Source organism: Silurus meridionalis, chromosome 16, assembly GCF_014805685.1.
Source record: "Silurus meridionalis isolate SWU-2019-XX chromosome 16, ASM1480568v1, whole genome shotgun sequence".
Taxonomy (NCBI): Eukaryota; Metazoa; Chordata; class Actinopteri; order Siluriformes; family Siluridae; genus Silurus; species Silurus meridionalis.
In genome coordinates, this window is record NC_060899.1 from 12,457,543 (window position 1) to 12,477,233 (window position 19,691).

The following is a 19,691-nucleotide window of genomic DNA, read 5'->3' on the forward strand; positions in this document are numbered from 1 at the left end:
CACTTGTGCTCCAGAGGCACCGTGTGCTCTGATCCCTTCAAAAGAAGCTGGTATATGCAAATGAAAAATATGTTATAATACTGTAATGTATAAGATAATTATTAATTAAATGCTTTTTCTGTTTTTTTAATCAGGCAAATCCTCATACTCCAAAATCTCCAAAAGAGCTTGCTGGTCAGGTGTCCAGGACCCTTTTCCCATACTGTATACCTGAATTCACCCTAAATAAATAATAATTGCATACAAAATCTGACCGTTTATTATTTTTATAATTGATTTGGGGTGAATTTAGGTAAACTGCATAGCCAAAAGTTTCTGGACACCTAACCAGATAATACTAGAGGAAAAATGAGGCCATGTCGTGTACTACAGCGGATCCTTTATGAACTTCAGCAGACGCTCATGTGACATCGGCTGACAGTGAATCCCAAATTGAAACAGACTTCCTGTATAGGCGCTAACTAACTAGGGTATGACACAATGGCTTCTCTGCCCTACATAGTGCACAGGCTGTCACAGCGATTTGAGATCAACCCCCAGCTTCCGGTTATAGATTTCACGTGACTTGGTGTGAGGATGCCGGAAGTTGCTAGTCAGTCTGGATGTGTTTCAGCCATGGCAAAGTTTATAGTTTTATTTCTATTTTCTTTATTGTGTGCCTGCAGGGCGCAAGTCCCCTTAATCATGTGGACCAGTGATGGGTATGTTTTGTGTTATTTTTTGTTGTTTAAATGTTTAAGTTCATTCTTTATGAACTACTTTCTCAGGAGGTTAGTTTGTAGAGTCAGCAGTCATAATAGCATAAAGATATTTGGAGCTGAGGTGAACTGGCTGAGGTTAACTCATCTGCCTTTTATATAGTTTTATTTATTAATTATTGTCGAAGAAAAGTTTACATTTACTGCCTTGTCTTTGGTCAGATTCATGCTAATCACTAAAGCTTAATCAGCCTGAGCAAACTTGTTCTGAACCACATACAGAAGCTGTTTATTTGTAAAGGTGCTTTGGGACAATGTCCCCTTTTAAAAGTGCATTTAGGTAAAACAGCTGTTTGTTTGACAACTGATTTATTGTCTCCTTTTCGTCATAAAGTTGTCTGTCTGTTTGTATGTCTGTCTGTTTGTATGACTGTCTGTCTGTTTGTCTGTCTGTTTGTTTGACTGTCTGTCTGTCTGTTTGTTTGACTGTCTGTCTGTCTGTCTGTTTGTATGACTGTCTGCCTGTCTGTTTGTATGACTGTCTGTCTATATGTCTGTCTGTTTGTATGACTGTCTGTCTGTCTGCCTGTCTGTTTGTATGACTGTCTGCCTGTCTGTTTGTATGACTGACTGACTGTCTGTCTGTCTGTCTGTCTGTTTGTATGACTGTCTGTCTGTTTGTATGACTCTCTTTCTGTTTGTATGACTATCTGTCTGTCTGTTTGTATGACTGTCTGTCTGTCTGTTTGTATGACTGTCTGTCTGTCTGTTTGTATGACTGTCTGTCTGTCTGTTTGTATGTCTGTCTGTCTGTCTGTATGGCTCCCTGTCTGTCTGTTTGTATGGCTCTCTGTCTGTCTATTCATTTGATATAAGATGAGAATCTGACTAATAATATGATGAATATTCTCCTTTAGTGATTATTATTATTATTATTTTCAACTTTGTACATTAAAACGGAAAGACATCCAAACTATAAAAGAACATGTGTGGAATTATGTAATTGAGATGACTTTATTTTATGAGGTAGATTGGAGAGTGAATATAAAGCAGCCAACAAATACACAACACCTTTGGGAACTCCTAAAGATTCTTGGAAACCCTTTAAAGGTGACCATTACAGGACAATGGCGAGTGTGTGCAAAGCTGTTAGCAAAGCAGAAGGTGTCTACCTGGAAGAATGAAAAATATAAAACCTATTCTGGGTTGTTCAACATGTTTTTTTTTGTTTTTTTTTACTCCATAATTCCATATCATGTGATTTTAATAGTTTGGATGTCTTCAGCGTTAATGTGCAATGTTGAAAATAATACAAATGTAGAAAGACCATGGAAGGAAGGTGCTTCTAAACTTTTGACTGGTCCTGTTTATGTGTGTATTGATATATAAATATGAATAATAATATGATGAATATAGTATATAATATCGTACCAGTCAGAAATGTGCTTGTCTGTGACTTAAACAACCTTAACATATGTATCAGTGTATATTTATTTATACCTGAAAGGTCTCCTCGATGAACTGCTTTCGGATGGTGGATGTTATTACGAATACGTTGTTTTCAGCAGGTTTCTGTGGATAAATGAACAATCAAGTCTGTCATTTTAACTAGAAAATATGAAAAGAATTGCTCTCCGTGGCATGATTGCAGTAATGTGAACATGTAACATGCTAAATTCTTTTTTTTTTTTTTGTAGGTACACTTTGCCAACCCTTGAGGAACCGACGGCTGGTGAGATCGTGTCTGGTGCGAAGTTCGAGTCCTATCTAAAATCTGCCTTGACAACTTCACCACACACGGTGCTGCTGTTTTTACAGGCCGAGGTGAGAACAGCCATCCTGACTCAACTCCTTTTAGTGTAGTGTGACAATGAGCCACAGTTTTACTTCCTCTTAGAATTTCCATCGGACACACCAAAATTGTCACATACCTTTTAGAGGAACTTAAATATATCGTCTGAGAGGATTACATAACAGTGCAAGAATTAAAGTCGATGTAGAATTTAGATACCAACTTCCCACCACCCAGATTTGTGCAGATATACAGGAGATATTAATTAATGCAAGGGGTGACCAGAAAAGAAATTCTTCTCGTCCTTTTATCAACTTTGGAGGGGTGTCCTGATTTTTTTGCAATGTCTCTGTGGTGCCACATTTTCTCCACTTATTGATGACAGTTTTAACAGTGTTTAATGGTACATTTGGTGCCTTCTTATATCCCCTTTTCTGATCGTTACATTCAACCATCAAATCTCGCAGTTTCTTTGTGGATTATGGCTCTTAGTAGAATGCAGACATTCAATCACACTATAGCAACAGCTGACTTTCATTTGGTTTTAATTACAGCTTTAACTGATGGCAGGTGAATCCCATGTATTTACAAGCCCCATTTTGTATTTGAATAGTTAATTCTAGGTGCAGATCAATTAATTTTTATTTCTAAAGCACTTTTAACTATGGACGTTGTCTCAAAGCAGCTCTACAGAAATAAAAATGTTATAAAGTTATAAAGAGTGTGCAGACGTGTGCAACCAGGGTGTTGTAGGTTGTTTTTAATTGAATATGTTTCCAGTTCTTATTACTGTTAGTAAATTTTCTCTGGATTTTTGTTTGTTGGAAAATCACTTTAAAATAATTTATAAAAATATTTTAATAACCCTGAATTTTATAATGGTGTGTACACTTTAAATATCCACCGCATCGACGGATTCTATACATAACACACTTGTTTTAACATGTTTCCATAGTAACAGTTAATTCACAAATAGCAAACACAGTAGAATTAAGATCAGTAGTATTGATTCCATGACGACAAGTTCGTCAAGATGTTCATTTACAGTAGCGGGTTTTTTTGTGTTTTTTTTTGGAAGGATTATCAACGTTGTTAAACTGAATGGTTTCTATCGTATCATATGACTGATATTGAGTAAATAATGCAGCGATGAAAGAACGTGAACACGTTTAACACTTCTTGTGCTCCTCTAAACAGTTGAGCATGGATGATTTCACAGCATATGGCGGCGTGTACGGCAACAAGAAAGACAGCGTCTTTGTAAACTTGGAGGTAAGGCTGAGTTTTGTCCCATGTGCAAATATGTTCCCGTAAGATTTGATTTCTTTCGAAAGGATTAACAAGGTCGTGGCTTCCATTTTCAATCAAATAATTATAAATGTCAATTAAATTCTATACACCAGGCATAATATTATGACGTTACGCCTGTCTGATATTGTATTGGTCCCCCTTTTGCTGCCAAAACAGTTCTGACCCATCAAGCATCAACAGCATGAACTTCTTCAGCAGTTTGAGCTATAGGAGATCATCTGTTGGATTGGTCCACATGGGCCAGCCTTCCCCTCCCCTCTACCCTGTCGCCGGTTCACCACTGTTCCTTCCTTGACCCCTTTTGATAAATACTGAACACTGCAGACCGGGAAAATTCCACAAGAGCTGCCGTTTTGAAGATGCTTTGACCCAGTCGTCTAGACGCCACAATTTGTCAGACTCGCTCAAATCCTTACTCTTGCCCTTTTTTCCTGGTTCTAACACGTCAACTTTGAGGACAGAATGTTCACTTGTTGCCTAATATATCACAACCACTAACAAGTGCCATGATGAAGAGGTCATCAGTGTTCTTCACTCACTGCTCCAAATGTTGTAATAGTGTATAGCTACATTGTTAATTCCATGCTATAGAGGTTTGTTAGTCATATATACATTTCACTATAATAGTGTAATAGACACGTTTACCAGGTTATGAAGCAATAGTTTTGCTTTGAACATATGTTTCCCCCATGATTGTGTACAAGGTTAATTATTTCTGGTGTTTCTTTTTATTGGCACTCCAGTCCGCATTGCAGGCGTCCACGACCAAGGTGCTGCCGTCTCTGGATTGGACTGCAGCCGAATCGGTGGAGGAAATTTTCCAACAACAGCTCGGAGTTCCTGCACTCAGCGTTGTTCCATCAGAGCTCGGCCAGCTTCAACTGAACACAGCAGAGCCTTCGCTACTGCTCATCAGGCTCCCATACACCACTGGGTAAAGCAGAGATTTGACCGCTTAGTTAGTTGGCTGAGATGTTCTGCTTAGTGCATTTTGTGGAGAGTTTCTTCTTGAGAAATCTTAATTACATTGATATATCTGTAAAAATACACTGTATGGACAAAAGTTTGTGGACCATAAGATTGGTATGTGAGTTCTGAACAGCCCATTCCACATTTAGTCCCTGTTTGCTGTCATAATAACCTTTTGGGGAGATGATCCTCTAGACTTTGAGTGTGCTTGTGGAGATATTTGCTCATTCAGGCACAAGGACGTTAGTAAAGTCAGGTACTGATGGAGAGTCAAGTCAAGTTTAATTCTATAACGCTTTCCACAACACACGTTGTCTCAAAGCAGCTTTACAGAATTTAACAGTTAAGTGTGTTTATCCCTGATGAGCAGCCATGGCAACTGTGGCAAGGAAAATCTCCTGACGATGTTATGAGGAAGAAACCTTGAGAGGAACCAGACTCAAAAGGGGAACCCATCCACATTTAGGTGATATCAAGAGTGTGATTATATATATTTTAACAATACAGAACACTGGAGAGTGAGAACTAAGTTCATGAGCACTGGATTGTGTGATAATGAGTATGTCTTTCCTACTGTCTTATACAGTCATTTGAGAGTATAGAACCAGGAGCTACTGAGCAACTCATAAAATTGCTCAACTATTTGAGAGTGAGGAGGGTTGGGGGGGCAGTCAGTGTTCTAAATCATCCCAACGGTGTTCAGTAGGGTTGAGGTTTGAGCTTTATAGCAGGGCATTTGAGATCTTCTACTCCAGCCCAGAAGACCATATCTTCATGGAGCTGGCTTTGTGCACAGATTTGGTTGTTTCATGCTACTGCATTCAAAGACGTCCTATACAATTGTACGCCTCCATCTTTGTGGTAACAGTTTGTAAGAACCAGATATGACTGGAAAAGTAATGTCTCAATGCCTTTGTCCATACAGTGTATGTTTAAGTGTATCTTCTATATAGATGATGTATTTTCTTTCTGCTCTGTCTTACAGTGCCCAATCAAAAGAGCTTCTTAGAAAAAATGGTGAGTTTTTAATCTCTGTTTTGACAATATATACAGTGTATATAATGTTTGTAGTTACTAATCGCTTTCTGTTGGTAGATGAGACTATTGGAAATGTCCTGACTATACTGCAAGCTCAGAGTGTGCCTTACACCGCAGTTTACACCGGCCTGAAACCTTCTCATGTAAGACACCGATCATAATTCATATACAGCTGCATGCCGCAAATCATAAAAAGCTTATGATTAACACGGTGGAAACCTAATTAGCAATTACATTTTATTACCGGAGTATAACTTATTTATCGAATTTTATGTAATAAAAAAAAATGGTTGGAAATGTTTACATAAACCAGTTTTGCAGAACTTGCACGATGATGCGGTTTTTTGGGGGCACTTCAGAAAGTCACTCTGGATAAGCTAAATGCTGTACATGTAATACATTTGCACAGTAGCATGATCACAGATGATATGATATAATATGAAGTATTCAGAGCCTTTATTCACTACTTTGGCAGTAATTACAGCATCGAGTCTTTTTGGGTATGACGCAACAAGCTTCTTACACCAAAGCTTTTGCATTAAATTGAAATCCCACTTGGCGGTGTGTTTGGGGTCATTTTCATGTTGGAAAACTGCCAGTTTCAGAAGGGAGGGCATCATGTTCTGCTTCAGAATGTCACAGTACATGTGGGAATCCATGTTTCCCTCAATGAACCGCAGCTCCTCAGTACCAAAAGCACTCAAGCAGCCTCAGACCATGATGCTACCAACACCATGCTTGACTGTGGGCAAGTTAATTTTCTTTGTGCTCCTCACCGGGGCATCGCCATACATGCTGGCACCATCTGAGCCAAACAAGTTTATCTTAGTGGTCTTATCAGACCACAGGACATGGTTACAGTAATTCATGCTTTTGGACAGGTTCTCTTCAGCACAACATTTGCAGGCTTTTTTGTGAGCCAGCATCAGAAGAGGATTCCTTCTGGGGCGAATAGGACATGTTGCTTTGCATGGTTACACGACTTACAGCTGTATACTTACAGGTGTACTCACTTTTGTTGCCAGCTGTTTTGACATTAATGGCTGTATGTTGAGTTATTTTCAGAGGACAGTAAATCTGTACTGCTAATACAAGCTGCACATTGTCTTCGCTAAAATTATATCCAAGTTTTATTTCTCTAGTATTGTTTGCGCTCATAAAGCGTATGCTATCATTCAAACTGTATTAAGTGTGATGTGATGAATACAGGAACAAAAAAAAAAAGATGTCCACTATTTCCAGGTTTGTTAGATTCACACCATCTTGCCTCATCTGTAGGTGATTCAGGACGAGACGTCTATGGTTTGGGGACTGGCAGGACGCTCGCTGCTCCAGGCACCATTACAAGCAGATGGAAAACCTCCAGTGGCTTTCAACAATACTGAAGGAAAGCCTTGTATCCTGCTCTGGGCTGATCAACTGAAACTCCGCTATGATAAAGGAAATGTCTTTGATTTGGCATTGCTCACTTTCAATGGCTCGGCCACCCTGGAAGGTTCTTTCTGTAACGCAAGCGTTGCCAGGTGATCTTTCTTTTTTTTTTGCCGAGATTGAATCAGCTTTCATTTGTGTTGTGACAAAGCATGTAGACTGTGATGTATCTTTTTTTGGGTTCCAGACTCGTCCTGAATTACAAAAACGTACTGAATTTCCGCTCCTTACAGCTGATGTGAGTATTCAGAATCGGTCCTTGTGTGCGTTATTTGTTTGTTTATAAAATGGATAGTAGTGAAACATTTCTAATTCAACTTCCAGCTTCTCGATGCGCAACAGCTTCTTCCCCGTGTCAGCTCGTTTTTGGTCGGTCATGGAGCAGGTGGTGCTGAACTACGACGGCCAGACTGCCATCTTCAACGGCAGCCATGACATCTATAATCCTGCCGAATATTCTTTCCACTGTCAGGAAGTGAGCACAGCACGGAACCCATTACTGGTGCCACGCAATAAGGATGACAGCGCCACCCGCTGGACCGTCCTCTTCACCGACTTCCAGGTACACTACAATTCAACGATTTGTGCCATCATTTAATGGCACATTCGAAGTATATAATTTTTGCACGATTACTATAAGTAGCTTATTTTTCTTTTCGAAAAACAAACGCACCTAAGAATTCTGGATAAGTAGTCATGCTATAGAAATGCCCTAATTTTTATTGAACATTTAAGAATATTGTGTTACATTTCTATTACTGGGAAAGAAAAGAATAATAAGATAAAATCACACACACACACACACTTACACTCACACACACAAAAAGAGTAAACGTGAACACACACTAGCTATATTTGCGATCCTTACTTCAATGCTGTGAAATGGGGACAATCTTTAGATTGATGGCCGAATTGAATGACATACAATGGGTACGTATACAAACTCCTGCTACATATTAAACCTTTTTCTTTATTGCTAACTTTGTCATTGCAAAGCCGAACTGAAGGTAAACGTTTGTGAACAAACTTTTATCACATGTATGCCCAATTTTAGTTCCATGTTCCTGTCATTTCAAAACCCAAATAACTAAGTTCCTTCATAGAAACATCTTGTAGGGTTGAAGCGCTGTGGGTTCACCACTAAAATCATGAACCACATGACTTAAAATAATGAATGTATTTATTTATTTTTTTGTATCCAGATCCAGGGCTTTAACGTGACTGGGCCCTTCTCGTATGCCAACGACTGCGCCAGCTTCTTCACGCCGGGAATCTGGATGGGGCTGCTCACCGCTCTGCTCATGGTTTTCATCCTCACCTACGGTCTCCACATGATCATGCAGCTGCGCACCATGGACCGCTTCGACGACCCGAAAGGCCCAAGCATTTCAGTGCCTCAGAACGAGTAATTCGAAAGCCAAAGTCAAATGCCTCTGACTTTTTTTTTTTTCGTGTTTGTTGTGAACTAGCTTAGAAACCTGTTTTCATTCCAGACGTTCCACATCGTAGCACTCGCTCACTATGCGAGAAGTTTATTTCTCAGTCAGCACTCCTGTTTGTTAGCGCTGCTGTTTTAAGTACGGTTTATGGTTTATTTGCTGACCCCCTTTTCTTTTTTTCCCCCCACACAGTTTCCTTCATTATGTAATACTTCCTTGCATTGCTGGTAAACAAACTCAGCAGGAAGGCTAAACCTGGTATGAGATTGATAGAAATGTAGTACTTGCTAAAATGCTATACAGCGAATAGTACTGAAGTGCAAAACGTTTTATTTTTTATTTTTATTATTACTGACGTGTCTTTTTAAATAACCAAATTAGCAACAACAAAAGCCTGAAAGGTATAAACTACCATAGTGTAGTGCTAATTCTTCCCTAAATCTGCTACTTTCTCACTTTTTCTGAACAGAACAATTTGGTTTGTTCTGTTCTAGGAAAATTAAGCAATGAAAATGATGGTGAACTGCATTACCAGTCCAAAAATATTCATATTTTATATACCACCACATCGTGATTTTTTTTTTTTCCTTTTACAAATGTAGTTTTTTTTTTTTTTTTAATCAGTTTAAATATTTTATAGCAGTACCAATTTATTCCCCTGTTGTTTATTACACAACAATGCAGCTTGCCCCATCTCTGAGACACTGCAAAGTGCAAACTCCTCCATCTTGAACACTCGTTTAAAAAAATACATCTTTACCTCATTTTTTATATGAAGCTCTGTCTCTGGAGACTCCTTCCAAAGCTGCTAAATATCATCTTGTTTGGTTTTTTCGCTGTATTTGGAGTGTCTCCTGTACAATTATAGGAATGATAATGAACCAATGCATTCATAAAACCATGTAATTTGCCTTTCAACTGACTCGAGTGTCAGTTTTGCTGTCTGAGGAAATAATCACGATCAGATCAGCAAAATTAACACCAATGCGAGGTAAACCAAATATTCAACAGTACATTACTTTACTCTGCGTGCCAAGCAAGGGATTCGTGTTTAGACACACTCTGAAAATCCTTTAACAACTCAAATTTTCATTTACCAGTTGCATGCAGATCTTTGCAGGTTAAATGCCACTGAGGATGGAAGCATTTTGCCGAATGTTTACAAAATGGTTATTGATGTTTAAATGCTTTCCAGTGCCAAGATACTTGTAAACATTTTTCTCCAAATTTTTTAAACAAGAATTACTGTAAAAATTCTTATTAAAAGATTTACTCAATCTTAATATATATTTAATAGTCTAACGATTTTTATTTCTTGTTTATGTTTATTTCAATTGTAACTTCAAAAAGTGCCTCCATCATCTCTTCCTACTTTCCCTAAATTGCTGTATGTGTAATTTAAACAAGTTTAAATTTTAGGTGTATATTTGTGCCATTTAAAGTGCGACTATTACCAAAAAAAAGTGCTTAAGAAATAAACCTATTTATAAACTAATTCTGACTATTTCTTTTTACTGATAATGGGGATAAAAAATCTTTACATAACATTCGAATGACTTCTGTGTCTCGGATATGATCTGACCTTCAGCTAACTCAAAACAGTAAACAAAGACTTTCTATTTTAACATGCAACACATCTAAATTGAATGTTACCCAAATCTCAGGTCGTCATTTTTAGCACTTGTACTTGTCCTAGGATATGAACACAAAATCCTCTAAATACTAATCTCAGTAAATATTAGAAACCTGATCACTCAAGTAAAATCAGCATCATGAAATAAAAATGTACAGGTTACCAGAGAAGTCTCTAGTCATCAACTGCATAAAATCCCTTTTATTGTTGTATCCTTGCTGCCTGTGTTGTTTTTACTGTCACTAGGAACCTCTATGTACCTTTATTGTGTCTTTTACCTGAAAGAGTGCACCTTAAACAGCAGATTATGTATCTTAATCATTTTTAACAGTGCGTTGAGAAAGATGCATATTGAAGATAATCTCTGTGAAAGATCCTCTGTGAGTATGGAAAAGATGATCAAGAAAGAAATTAAGAAACAAGGAATCGAAGCAAAAACATACAAAGCAAAGGACATCCACTTTATTGTGTAGTGATGACATGCTCACACATGTTATAATGCAGATGTGGCTCAATATCCGTATAAACTTTTTGGAAAGAATAATTTGAACTAAGCAAACGTTTTTGGGTATTACAACAGCCTTACACATAGCCCAAGCAGACTTCTAACTATACCATGAAAACTTTGACACAGCATGTATTATAGAGTGTAAAAATGGACTCATTCTTTAGATTCCTCAGAGAAATACAATCTCACGGGTGGAGAAAATTTTTTTTATCATTGAAACCAAAAAGAAGCAATAGAGGGCCTTTTTGATTATAACCACCACACTGCGATTAGACAACAAGTGCAATGCAGGAATTATTCACTTTTCATATTGTGTTTTTTTATTCTCAGCTGATTCTTTTTTCTCACTAACATAACAGGATCATTTTCTATATAGCAGGTAATACTGTATATTTAATTTCACATCGCACAGCTATGCTTTTCAGTCACTGACAAAGAAAAAAAAAAAAAAAAAAGGTATCAAATTTCATAGTGAGTTTTTTCACCTCCCCCTTACAGTGAGACTGTATTTCAAACTAGCATGGAATCCATTCCAGAAGGATTAAAGCATTCTGTCTAAAAAGACACTCATTCTGAAAAAGTTACAAACAAACTAATCAAACAAGTTAATCAACAAACAGTAGGATCACAAACTATAATAACTGCACACACTGGGGGAAAAAAACCCACCAAAAAAAACACAATTTAGATTACTTATAGAAACTATATGCTAGGATTTAATGGTAAGCTTAAAAATTTCAATTGGGTACAGCATGAAAAAGAAAAATTCTTTCAGCCGAGGCAGGAAAATATATACACAGCTGTTCCTGTTATATTAACATCACAAACCTTTACCTTATTTTTACATGTATTTTCTGGTAACAGTCAATTCTCCAACGCTGTCCTTAATCTTATAAATATTATAAAAAATTAAATAAAGACTACTAAATTATAGTCAGGGAGCTTGCTTGCTAAGTAGCAAGTTGTTTCGTTAAAATTATTTTATTTAGCAGAATTCAACCACGCTGTGGTTCAACATGGCACAAAAAAAAAAAAAAAACCACTCTCGTGCGTAGTTTCTAAGCAGCAGGCACAAGTTATACGGCATGTGCTCCAAATTAACAGTGGTATATATTTTTTTATGTGTAAGTGGATTTTGTGAACATGTGTGAAGGTGAAAGCGACCGATCAGGATATTCCGGTTAATAAAATGTATCTGTCGTTTCCTTGTTTCTTCTGTTACTTAGAACACAAGGCAAAAGGTAAGGATTCTCTCAGGATAAACAGGAACAGAGCCTAGATTGCCAGTTTGCATGATTAGCTGTTGATTCCAGCAAATGGATATTATATGCAAAGCAGTGATCAGGACAGAACTTAAAATTTGCATTAATTTGGATTCTATTTTATATGAACACAAATCAGTTTGTATAGTAATTTTGTTTGATCAAATTTGTAGAGAAGAAAAACGTTAGTTAAGAGCACAAAATGCATCATGCTCCTTTTTTTTTTTTTTTTTTTTTTTTTTAATAATTCTAACTTCAACTAATAAGACATTTTGAAACAAAGGTTCCCAACCATTAGGCCACAAACAAAGAGCTGTGAGAGTTTTACACTTTCCATTCTTGGGGAAAGCTAAATGAAGCCATGAGGGCACTGAGATGCAAGCTTGCAGAACCTATATAATGAATCAGTGCAAGTAATATTAAGTCATCTTCAATTATTACCTTATTATAATATATTATATTGTTACAGTCTGCAAATTTGTAGTGACCACATAATCTCTGTCCCTGCCATCCTCACCAAATTCTGGAAAAATGTGCAATGTATAGGTTTTAGTATACACACACACGCACACACACACACACACACACACACTAGGTTATAATAGTTGAGAACCTCTGTCTTAAGACCAAAGCACACATTTGCTAGTCTCCAAGAATAAATGACAAAAACAGGAGCTCTGTTCCTTCCTACATGTCAATCTGCTCCCTCGAGAAACAAAGACCAATAGAAAGCAGGTGAACACCAAGGATTTGGATCAGTCAAATAGTGCTTTACTGGGAGCCCATTCTAGAAAAGAGCATAGTAAAAATAGTAAAAACCTTCCAAAAGCTAGAGGGAAATAAAAATCTGGGCAATGATATGAGTTAAAAGCATTAAGCAGAATTAAGCATTCGCTGTAAAAAAGTTAAATACGAGAATTGGAAAAAGTTAAAGACATGCCATTTGTACAGCAGCAAACAGGTTAGTTACATGGTACTCTACATTCACACTAGCAAGAGACAGGTCATGGCTGCTCATTTTCTGTCAATTCTAAGTGAAATCTTAATGAAAATCTTCTATTCTTTGCAACTTAGGTAAAAACCAAACATATAGACAAAAGTTCATCCTTGTGCATTTTAGTTCATGCCAGCAATTAAAACATAAAAGCAAATTGATTCTTACTAGCATGAAATCTAGGGAAGTACATTCATGTAACCAATATAAAGCTGGAAATTTTGCTTTTGTATTGTTTTAATGATTTAAAGCAATTTAATCTAATCTAACGTATGACAATCTGATTTTCTTACCAGGACAGTGATGGCGTTAAGCTTCGTTTCTAGTGGGCACCTTTCCCCAGCCAGAGCTGAAAGTCAAAAGTCCAGCATCGGCCTGTTAAACCTTCAAAAATCCTATTTGTCTGGTATTTAAAAGCATCTCCTGCATATTTTATATTATATACAAATAAGATTTAACTGCGGAAAACCCCTAGAAACTACTCTTAATAAACGGGTCTATATTACTACAATTTTCATGCCGTGACCATTTTGCAAACAAACACAAAACATTCTCATCAAAGTAAGAGTAAAGCAGTAAGCATGCTGTTAATGTGGGCAAATTGCATTAAATAAAAATGAAAAAAAAAAACAGATTCTGCCAGTGATGTGTTCATACACTAAAGAAAACGGTTTTACACTTACCTTTTCTTCACGCAGCACACAATAACTGTTATCAATACTGAAAAGGAAATTTAACATGATATCACTTAATATGGATTAATATACAAATATACTAGCAATTATTTAAAATGTATTTTTTTGGAGTTGAAATACAGGTAGTCCCTGACGATGGAGAAAATAGTGTTACAAAGACCCCATCGTGACTTAAAAATATTCGAGACATGGCCTAGCCTAACCAGGAATCCAAAGAAATGGTCATTATTATAGGGTAATATACGCTATTTGGTTACATTTCAGTACGTAATTTAGCAAAACAGAGCAATTTTTAGAACCGTAATGTATAAACTTTACAGTAAAATTGTATATGGCAACAGGCACGTGAGAGTGGAGGGCAAAGAACTAAAATTGGGCTTTGAAACACCAAAAACATGGGGGGAAAAAAAATGCGCTTTAACATCGAAACAACTGAACTCTGTCAACCAATTGCAAGAGTAAGGCATCTCACAAGGCAGGAGACGTGTACACCATGGCAGCATCCAAACGCATCGTATGAAAATTAAAATGTTGTACCAAAACTGTAATATTTTTATAATTTTTTCGTATCAAGATCATCATAAGAAAGAAAAATCATAATTCCACCAATCATGATTTAAGGACTACCTGTATTACATTTGACAGTTTTTAAGACATTAAATACACCTTTATCTCACTATAGAAAATACAGTGGTTATAGCAGAGTAAATCACAGGTTTACACTAATGTGATTATACCGAAAGCTTTTTCAGTATCAATTTATTTTTACATTTATTTTTAATTCAAATTCAAGCAAGAAAAAAAAATGAAAATTGTGTGGAAATGACTGCTTCTAGTTGTTAATATTTCTAGTTAATACTTTTTTCCTGGATGTTCTACAATAAATAAATGTGACTATATGCAAATAGAAAGTCTAAATTTCAACATTGCATACTGTACAGCCGCTTCAGATCATTAATAGGACTGTAAATAGTATTTATATAACAAATAAACATATGTATTTATATTTGAAAATCACCATATATTTTGTCAGATATTATTGTCCAAATAAAAAATTGCCAAAGTAATTCACTGTCAGATAATTCGGACAATTATATCTGACAGTGAATTACTTTGGCAAGTGAAAATTCGGACAATTATTTCACTTGTCAAAGTAATTCACTTGTGTACACTTACCCACAAGTCCAGCGGCAACCCCAAGCCCAATCGCAAGACCATTTCCTGTAAATAACAATTTTAAATAATATTAATTAGTTCATCATTCTTGAAAAGTAAAGCAGTTTAGCAATCTAGCACAATGAGAATCAATTTAAACATTTTCTCTTTTGATCAGTGTGAATCTAGGTCTGGACCTTTCTCTGGACCTGGACCTGGACTTGGACCTGGACCTGGACCTGGACTTGGATCTGGACCTGGACCTGGACCTGGACCTGGACCTGGACTTGGATCTGGACCTGAACTTGATACTGGTTTTATATATATATATATATATATATATATATATATATATATATATATATATATATATATATATATATATATATAAAAAAAAATTAAAAAAAAGGAAAATTAAAAATAATACTCCATTATACATTGCAGTACTCTTGTATAATAATTTATAATAATAATTACAATGTGATAATGTGACACTTCAGAACATCAGTTACATTCAGAAGGATTGAGGACATCTGTGTCAAGAGTATGTATATTTATAATTAAATGAACAAATTTTACTGCAAGTGTATTAGAATTGCAAGTGCTAGACATATAACAACTGACAATATTAAAGTCCCACTGGCATCACCAAACTGTTGAAGTCCTATTTGTGACACTTTGCCATGCTTGCACTGAATCTTCTTTAAATTCATTATGGATTTCTACCTTCAGGCCCCTCTTCAAAAGATAAATCGCTATTTAGATTAAAGTCGAGTGAGTGACTTGGCCACTTTTCCCCCCTGATAATTGTTTTTTTTTTTTTTTTTTTATATTGACATTGTGAATCTTGCTGTATGATAAAGTTCCTCACAATTAGATTAAGTGCATTTTTCCCTTTGAGTTTAACTTTGCACTGATGCCACATGATTGACATTAATGAATGGAGTGTGTGTGATGTGATTAACAATAATGTCAAGCATTGAACAACATTACCGCACACTGGAGGAGGAGGATTCCATCCATTTTTGCCACAAACCAAATAACCCGTGCCCTTCATTTTGTAGCCCTTATTACACTGGTAATTGACAAAATTTCCACCAGTGTAGGGTGGTGCTTTGCCTTCGATTCTAATAGCATTATCTATTTTAGGTGCATCACACTTGATATCTGTTAAAAAAAAAAAAAAAACAGAAATAAATTAATAAATTAAATATGCTGATTTACACCAGAACAGGAAACCAACTGCAAGCTCCAAAATAACGAATAAGAATAAACAAAAGCTGTGGCAATGTAGAGAAATAATAAATAAATTGAGCATTCAGAAATGTTCAGATAATTATTTGTAAAAATGAAATACCATTTACTCACCCACACACCGAGGAGGAGAAGGTTGAAATGTTGCATCATCAGAACAGCTTATTGTTTGTGGTCCATCAAGACTATAAGGGTGATTACAAGTGTAAGTGACTACACTAAGATAATCATAATGATCTTCCAAAGGCTCATAAGTTCCGTGGTCTATTTGGGCTGGTGGTAAACATTTTATCACTAAAAAGAAAAGAACATGTTAAGTTGCTTCAAACACATTTTCACCTACAAATAAGTATAAAATTACCATCAAATTCATTACCTTCACATTCCGCAGGTCTCCCATCCCAACCAGCATCAACACAATTTCTCATTTTAGTTCCAGAAACCACAAATCTACAAACAGAGATGTACCATGTGAGATACACGGCCATCTTTAGTGCCAGTGTGTTTAAAAATTGAAGCAAAGACAAAAAATTAGGTTAAAGAAAAGCGGTTTTACTAACCCTGGGTTACACTGTGCAGTGGCTGTTGCACCAAACAGAATTCCATCTGGAGTTAGATACCTTCCATTGGACAACTCTCCTGGACTTCCACAGGACTTTTCTAAAAATATAAAGGATATCTTAATATTCATGCTTTGCTTTAATAACCAAAATAAACAAACCACCAACGCTACAGATATATGGATAATGTAACTAAATAAATAAATTCATAAATAAATAAATAAAAGCTGGAATGAGAAAATGTGAATAAGGAAAAATACTTTTGCACTGAAGATCTAGTGTGGTCCACTGTTGTCCACTGCACGTGATTGTCCGGGAAGCTGTTGGATCTGCAGGCTGATAACCAGTGCCGCATTTGAATTTTACTGATGATCCTTCAGGGAAACTCGTTTGGCCTGAATCATCAGCAAGAACCCTGTTTTCCCCAACAACGGGTCTCACGCATTGTGCTAAAAACATAAAAAGAAGAATAAATATAATAGTACAAAATTAGCACAAATTAAACAATTCAGAATAATATGCAATGAGTAATTCCACGTGTGATTATCATCAAAGTGCAATAAGTTCTAACATTTAAGTGGGTGAAGTGCAAAAACATTAAATACTGACACTGAAATCACAACGCCTTCAGCTGGTTTTCATTGCGATAAGAGCCCATGAATTTTGAGCTGTTTGCTACTACATTACATGGCATTAAGATGATCCAGAAAAGTGACATTTTTTGGCAGGTCCATGGGTAATTGTGGGGAGTCTCTATGAAAAGGCTCAGAAGTGCAACTCTGTCACTAGATCTGGACACGTTTTAGACTTAGCATAATTTGGAAACTGTTCCACACTCGATACAGATCTCCAGTTCACTTCACAGTCGCTGCTTATCAGAAGGATTCGGTCGACTCACCAGCACACAACAGTACACAGCTCGTGATCAGGAAGAGGCTCCCAATGACTAATCCTTGTTCCACACAAACACACTACACTGCTCTTCATGGACATATTTACAAATAACCAACCAAGTTTTGTGTCTTCATCTCAAATCTCCCGACACCCCTTCTTTGGGAAAAAAGATTTTTTTTTTTGTTCATATATAAATAGTTATTTTTTTCCTGTGAGCCTTCTCAACGTCATCATGTTGATTCAAACTAATCCATGACCTTATCTCACACACACACACACACACACACACACACACACACACACACACACACCCCACCCCAACACACACACATTATCCTATCGATTAAACAAATGCTTTCTACAAATTTTCCAGATCATTTGTATTAGTAGAAATTTCTAGGAACTACTGCAGTGAAAAGCAGGACATAAACAATCTGTAGGCAGAGAGAAACCTGATTTAAAAAAGGAATATTATGAAATAAATATATAATAATGAGATAAGAAACACATCTGAACTTTACCTCGAATTTCTCCGAACTTCACCAGACATGTGAGGAGGAGGAGGATCAGACTGGAGCTCGGTGTCACCCACATGGTTTTACCCATTAATCTTATTTCCACTCAGACGACTTCACTTCAATACTGGAATGGAGACAATAATAACATTTATTTATCTCAGGTTGTTGTCCCCCCCCCTCAGCTGAACAATACTATATTACAGTATTATTGTATAGATATGTAGACAGACAGTTAGATAGATATTAGATTACTTATTATTAAAAAAAATTATATAAATGTCTAGCATTTTACAGAGAAGTTTGTTATTTAGAAAACTGGTAAAATATTTTTTATTTATTTATTTATTGTTTTATTAGTTTTAAAAGTGAAGATAGCTCCCAGTTAACTATCTAATTAATACGAATGTAAGTTACTTGCTTTATTTTATTTAATTAAGTAGGTACAAACCCAACTTAATTAAACGTATATAAATGCGTTTTATTTTGAACAAACCAGTTAGATAACTAGCTAATACACTATCTAGCGTATATTTTGCTTATAATAAATATAACTTGATTATATTATTGTTTTGTTTTCCGACTCGGTTTTAAAGTCAAATGCTTAGCTATCGAGGTAAATATGAATTTAATATATGTTATTGACTAAACTTTTGACTTATTGACCAAAATTCCGGCTAAATTGTATATTTCCTGTTGAGTAATGTAAGTTAGCTCGACATGCTAACGTCCAAACTGATTACCAAACACATGAAAAACGAAGAAAAGCAGGCGCGCGCAGCCACGCCTTTTCCGAGTTCGTATGATATACAATAATATTATATTAAAATTATTTAAATAACGCTTACATTTGGGTGTTCAAAATACCAAATAATGTGATAAACAAACTACTACTTTTTTTATATGTCTATCTAAGCAGTACCCGTCCGAGGCCGAGCAACCTGCCTGTGAGGTGGCAAAGACGAAACTAACCAACAGAAAAGCTTGACGCAGGCATTAATAAGGACCTACTCCCGTATTAAATATCCAAAATATGAATTTACTACCAACAAACACCCAAATAGATCATACCTTTCGGTGGAGGTCTTGAAGCGTCCTACAGTGTGTTAAATGGACGCCAGGCTCTGGGTTGTTCCTGTCGGTTCCTGTGTGAATGACAGGAAACGTGGTCACACCCCTGCAGGAGCATGACTCATATCTATCCGCATTTATCCTCATTTACAGTAAATTCTCAGCAGATAAAATCATGACCTCATGTGTTTTGTCATCACGGCGGTTTATATATTTATTTATATTATATATATTTAGTTTTCGCTTTGTTGTTCTATTAGAACGGAATATGGAAAGCCAAATGGGTCCAAGTAAATCAACACAAAACTCATGTTTTATTTGGTAAAACCCCTGAAAGCTGTATTTCAAACAGCTTTATTTGTTTCTGCCCCAGCCTGCTTCTACAAAATGTTTCATTTACCCCACCCTTATTTTTATTTGTACCTTGCTTGTCATATATTCATATACACACACATACATTTATATATATATA

The 19,691-nt window shown here is 36.2% G+C and overlaps 2 protein-coding genes across 9 annotated transcripts; one reads left to right on the forward strand and one right to left on the reverse strand.

Moving 5' to 3' along the window:
* Positions 1-550: 550 nt before the first annotated feature.
* On the forward strand, positions 551-12,340 carry atp6ap1b (ATPase H+ transporting accessory protein 1b). Its single transcript, XM_046869238.1, has 10 exons — positions 551-701; positions 2,396-2,522; positions 3,688-3,762; positions 4,545-4,735; positions 5,756-5,787; positions 5,866-5,951; positions 7,087-7,331; positions 7,427-7,477; positions 7,564-7,801; positions 8,442-12,340. The coding sequence occupies exons 1-10, from the start codon at positions 577-579 to the stop codon at positions 8,646-8,648; spliced, it is 1,377 nt and encodes a 458-aa protein (XP_046725194.1). The 5' UTR covers positions 551-576; the 3' UTR covers positions 8,649-12,340.
* Positions 10,752-19,370, reverse strand: LOC124398823 (membrane cofactor protein-like). 8 transcript variants are annotated; one of them, XM_046869252.1, is made up of 13 exons: positions 19,220-19,370; positions 18,155-18,275; positions 17,000-17,188; positions 16,740-16,839; positions 16,556-16,629; positions 16,294-16,473; positions 15,919-16,092; positions 15,231-15,236; positions 15,123-15,188; positions 14,947-14,991; positions 13,759-13,795; positions 13,369-13,424; positions 10,752-12,868 (listed from the first exon to the last, which is right to left on the reverse strand). In XM_046869252.1, exons 2-12 carry the CDS (start codon positions 18,237-18,239, stop codon positions 13,385-13,387), a joined length of 996 nt encoding a protein of 331 aa, XP_046725208.1. In that variant the 5' UTR covers positions 18,240-18,275; positions 19,220-19,370; the 3' UTR covers positions 10,752-12,868; positions 13,369-13,384. The 8 variants fall into 8 exon arrangements, with proteins under 8 accessions (XP_046725208.1, XP_046725207.1, XP_046725206.1 ...); XM_046869251.1 differs by having other exon boundaries at positions 15,123-15,194; XM_046869250.1 differs by having other exon boundaries at positions 15,123-15,200.
* Positions 19,371-19,691: the final 321 nt, after the last annotated feature.